Below are 5,505 nucleotides of genomic sequence, written 5' to 3'. Positions count from 1 at the left end.
ACGAAATAGGAAGAGGATGGTCGTCGTCGGCAAAATCGGCATTGTCTACCTGGTAACGAGAGTTTCTGAAAACATCCACTACTTTCGAGACTCCGAGCGCGTTCAGACTCGTGTAACGATATAATACCGCGGTATAATAAAATTACCTTGATAATAAGAAGATAACGAAGCGCGGCCATTTTGCAGTGTGTATTTTCTTAGTAATAAATAGCAAACAGAGTTTCCTGAGAGATTCAAGATTCGTAAAATAATTACTTATCGTGCTTCTTCTGGCGCGTGACTTCTCGATCCGAACAAATTCCCGTGCGTGCATATTTGTTCGTTCTTTCTACAAGTTTTATTTAAAGTGCGACTATAAGAGAAATTACCGTGAACTTGATTGTTGGCGCGTTTGACGTCGTCGCGTGCATCAGAGTTGCTTGGGTACATCGACCCTGTCGGTCCTAAAATGAATCTGGCATTGTGCCGCTGTACCCAAGCAGCCGATTCCGTACTGCGGAACGGCACGACAAGAATGTTTTCTGAAAGATAGACGAGTACGCTAACAGACGTGTAAATGTAGGTAACGCGCGTCTACCTGACATGTGCCATACTTACGGCCAAGGTATTGTCGGATCCAACCAATATAGCACGTCCGTGGAATAGTTACCTGCCAATCACCAGCGAAACGTCTTCTTCGTTCCCGAAACATCTTAATTATCAGCACAACAATCGCGCGATCAGCAACGATGCGAGAAAGCTCGCGTCCTCCGGAGAGTCACAGACGGAACAACCATCAGGACTTCGATCTGTGGTGAACAATCGCAGACAAAAGTCGCAGACAGGTCCTCAAAGGTATTACATATTTTAATTTCTAATTTTATTCATATTTTATTTATAAGGCACATCGCCATAATATCCTTAGCGATTACACAATAAAATGTAATATTGTGTAAAATAACATTTTTTGTGTACATATATATAAAATATAATAATATAACATTGTAATACATGTGACATCTTAATGAATGACATGTTGCAAAAATGTACTTACTTAGATGTCAGGCAAATATTAAAGATGTTTACATTCTCATTTTAATATTTTGTTGATTCTCTTTCAATGACAACATAAATAAAATGGTGTGTTATGTTAACACAAAAGATATTTATGTGTCTACAGTTTACCTCAAAAATGCGTCGTTTACGTGGCGAACGATTTTATAAAGAAATTGTGCATTACTATATATATATATAAAACACAAACAATCTTATAACAATAGTATATTTCCTTATTTAAACTTTTATTTTAACTTACTTTTCGTAGACTGATCTGTATATTGCGTAGTGCATATTTTTTTTCTTTACATTACCTGAAAAGTATATAACAACTGTCAATAATAAACCTTCTTAACTCAGAAAAATCAAGTAAAGTTTATACTGTAGCAAAATGTTGCCAAAACGAGGCACTTCAGTAGATATATTGAAGCCTCTAATAGACGGGATTGTACAAAATCACTTTTGTCAGTGTACATTTCGAGACGAAAAGCACTCTCACACGGTATCTCACTCTCTTGAGCGGATTACACATATCCTTTTTTCACGGCGCTTGCCAAGATTCCCCGAGGAAATTCACCAGAACGACGTTCGGCTCTCAACGAAAATGCTGAACGTCTCGCCTTCATCACCAACGACGACGACGACGACGACGACGACAACGACAACGAAGACGACATTATTAGAGTCACGAGGTACCCATCAACGCCACGTTCCCCGACGAATCGCATATCAGGATATCGAGACGCTCGACGGATATCTGACAGAAGAACCAAATGACGATACACCGCTATATCATGAGGGACCCGAGCTGGCGACGTACCATCACCGTCATCATCCGCAAGACATAACGGCGACCATCAAGATCCTCGATCGTTTCCTGAGCCGCACTCTGAACAACGACGGTTACAACAGCAAGCTACATCCACCGCCCAATCCCGTTCTGGCTCTCATTCTGTCCCGATACGGACGCTACGTGCCCGGACCGCGAAATCCCCGCGTTTACGCGTACATGGCAGTGAATAACATTCACAATCATCAACCGTTCGGCGCGTACAAATACGAGTGCGACGAGGAGCCGATCTACACTGCGAGATAACGAATTGAGAGAAAAAAACTGATTATAATACAATAATTTAAAATAGTTCAGAAGTATACACTAATTTTAATTTAAAAGAGAAACAACACGTTTTGATGGAAAAAATTGTATATTTAAGTTATACATTTCATAAAATACTCCTGAACGTGTTCTTTATGACGCTTTTGTCTTTCTGCGCGCGGGAGAAGAGAAAACTTATAAATAAAAATACTCTCCGTGCTGTGCCTGCTCTCCCTCTTTCCCTTTCTCCGCAATATAATTTGTCCCATTCACCAAAGGCATAACGACGCCTATCAAGGCCCTCCTCGGCGGCTTCCTGCGCGGGACCCTGAACGACCCGTCGAGCAGAGCGCTTTCCGCAGCGCAAACTGCGTCCGTCGGTCAATCTCGCGTTAAACGTTGCTGACCGTGCCGAGACACAAACATCGACCATACCGTTACACGCTCGCGCGTTACGTGTTCAACGCGTCTGTTTGCCGGCAATCGAGAGAGAATCGGTTGCCGCGTTGGAATATTCGATCCAATTCAAACAGCTCTCGTGATGATAATTGCACGTCGAATCGGCGCGGCAAATAATCCCGCGATTGTCTTTTTTCTCTCTCTCTTTTTGATACAAGGATCCTCAAGGATATTACACGTCAACGTTATAAATAATTACCGCCTTCTTGCGCATTAAGCGCGCGCTCTGTAATTAACATAATGAATCTTTAGAAAGCGCTATTAATGGGACCCTTAACTCGCAGAGTCGAGATGTCTGACAGGTAGACGGTTAATCGATATAGCGCCAAATTTATCCTTGAACCTATTCACAATCGGATTTTACGCCGGGTTAATTGGAGTAGTTGGAGAGAATATCTCGCGAGAAACTCCGATTAAGTAGTAAACTACTCTCATTACATCTTCCTGTCTCTCCGCCGGCCTCAGAAGAGACGCCCTTCTTGCGCCCTTCCGACTTCATTAATCTAAACCGCGTATTTTGCGGTTCTTCCTCCGCCTCCATCTCCCCGTACGGGGATAGACGCGCAATTATAAAACAATTAACGCCGATTAGTCCTAATTCGATAATTTGTCTGGTACACATCTGTAGAAGTGAGCCATTATATATACGAGAGCCGCGTTTCGAGATTGAACGCGAGATCGAAGTGTCTGCGTCTACAAAAAGATATAAAAAACACAAAGATATAAATTACACAGACTCCTACGGATTTATGGAGATTTTTTCCCCGTAAATCTCACGATCTTAAATCTTTTCCTCTTAAATCCCTGGCAAACATTGTGCGAACTCGAACACTCGGAATACGTAACACACATCGTACGCAATTAATACATTTTCGAGACGCAGTGCGCGTATATAAATTATTCGAATATACTTACGTCCGGACACGCGTTTCTTTCTTCTCTCCTCCATTCGTTTCGCAAGATTGTCTCTACGAATAAATTTCGAAATAGATCGTAAATATACATGTATATATAATACGGGGATTGTCACATCTTATCCAGACACACGACAATTCCCATTTGCGCGAGATACATCGGCGAGATACAATAAATAAATATAAATACACGCACGGTCGCGTTGAGCCGTGTGTTATTTGCATTTGGATTGCAGGGGGCTAATAAATTCGGATCGACCGGGCAAAATCGCGGAAATCGCTCAGCCGTAACACGTTCGACGGTGCGCTGAGAGCAAATCTATACAGTAGATAGGTGGTACGTGCGGCGAAATTACGCGGAGAAGGGGGAGGAGGGAAAGCGTTTCGGTGAAGAATTCGATCCGCGGAGAGGCCAACGAGGCTATATCAGACGGACATCGCTGAGACTTGGCATTTTCGCGGGATTGTTCAATCTCGCCGGAAACGGCGTTTTTTTGCCACGAGGATCGTAAAACGGGGCGCGAATACGGCGGCGTTCTTAAGTGACGCTTGATTGCCACTCTCGCCCCGTCCGGAAAGCAAAATTGACGGAAAATTGTGTTTTCCTTTACGGCTGGCTCGCCCGTCAAGTTTCCCGCGCCCCAAGATTTACGAACGCGAAATCGGCCGAGTCTTGATAACTCCCGCATATATACTGCGCGCAGGTAGAGTATATATGTACACACACACATATATGTATATATATACATTCCGAGATTAGCCGGTAATACGTACATAGTCGCTGATACCTTCCGATTCTCTTCTAGAAACGGCTTGCATCCGTATTGGATTATCCACCCGCTATCGATTCGACGACGACGACGACGACGCCGCTCGCTCGCGAAGGAGCGACCGGGAGCGAGCGAGGTTGTCGAACCTCGTTCGGAAAAGAATTGCGAGAAGCATCCATTGTGCGGATTCCGAGTTACAAATCCGAGATTTGCATATGAACAATTCGCGAGGTACGATAAGATTGAAGCGCAGTCTCTCTGCGCGCGAGAGCGCGCGCGCATTATTTAAATTGTTGATGAATATTTTATATATCGAGAAGGTCGCGACAATAACGAGCGACGGATGTGCGCGCGACGGAATGACAGAAAAAAAAAAAAAGTAGGCCGCGCGTTGAATTTCGCGCGTCTCTTTTCTTTAATAGTCGGAACGATATCTGAGAGCAGAATAGATAAAGCGGTTCATTCATCATTCCAGGCGGGAGACGCGCAAATTTTCCCCGCGTTTCTTCTTTCGCCTTCAACTCGTAATTCCCGTGAGCTGCTTTAGGCACTCCGCCGTTACAGGCAAAACGCGGGATAGGCTTCACCGCCGCCAATCTCCTCCTCCTCCTCTTCCCGTGACTTCGAGCTTCAAATCAAACCGTGATGAAAAAAGGCGACGGGTAAAGCAGTAGGAATAAAATATGAGAAATACGTTTCCTCGAGGCATACGATTCATTCTGCCGATCCCACTTCTTTCGCGCGCGAAAAGAAAACGTGAGGAAAAGCAAAAAAGACTTGAGAAAAATACGTGGCATTAACACGTCACGTTAAATTGTCTTTCCGCACGTGGCAAAAACTTTTTCTTCACGGTTTGCAAAAAGAAATCATTACAATTCTCACGACGATCTTTATTACACTAACTATAAAGCGGCGGGGAATTGATAGCGCTAAAGCGACACGATGCAAATCGAACGCCAACTCGAAATTGATTGCCTATTACGAAGTGAATAGTCGCTCACGTTACTCGTCTATAATTGCGCGTTGAGTGCAACGGTAAAAGTGCAATAAATTTTCTGGAAGAAGCGCAATCTTTCTTTTTTTAATTTTTTTTATTTTTTATTTTTTTTATCGCGCTTGGTATTCCATCGGGCGCGTTTCATAATCGAATCTCGAGCAACGATACTTTAATGGTGGACTTCTAGGGGAGAGAAATGGCGGGTTACGCTCCGGGGCATCAGCAGCGTGTTGC

The 5,505-nt window shown here is 43.7% G+C and overlaps 1 protein-coding gene across 1 annotated transcript; it reads left to right on the top strand.

The window, feature by feature from the left end:
* On the top strand, positions 1–2,131 carry LOC109863826. The gene is made up of 3 exons (XM_020444418.1): positions 1–52; positions 563–834; positions 1,594–2,131. The coding sequence occupies exons 1-3, from the start codon at positions 17–19 to the stop codon at positions 2,129–2,131; spliced, it is 846 nt and encodes a 281-aa protein (XP_020300007.1). The 5' UTR covers positions 1–16.
* The last annotated feature ends 3,374 nt before the right edge of the window (positions 2,132–5,505 follow it).

This window comes from Pseudomyrmex gracilis, unplaced genomic scaffold (assembly GCF_002006095.1).
Source record: "Pseudomyrmex gracilis isolate BER0280 unplaced genomic scaffold, ASM200609v1 scaffold_13, whole genome shotgun sequence".
NCBI classification, from domain to species: Eukaryota; Metazoa; Arthropoda; class Insecta; order Hymenoptera; family Formicidae; genus Pseudomyrmex; species Pseudomyrmex gracilis.
The sequence above is the reverse complement of the archived record's forward strand: the minus strand, read 5'-3'. Positions and strand labels throughout refer to the sequence as shown.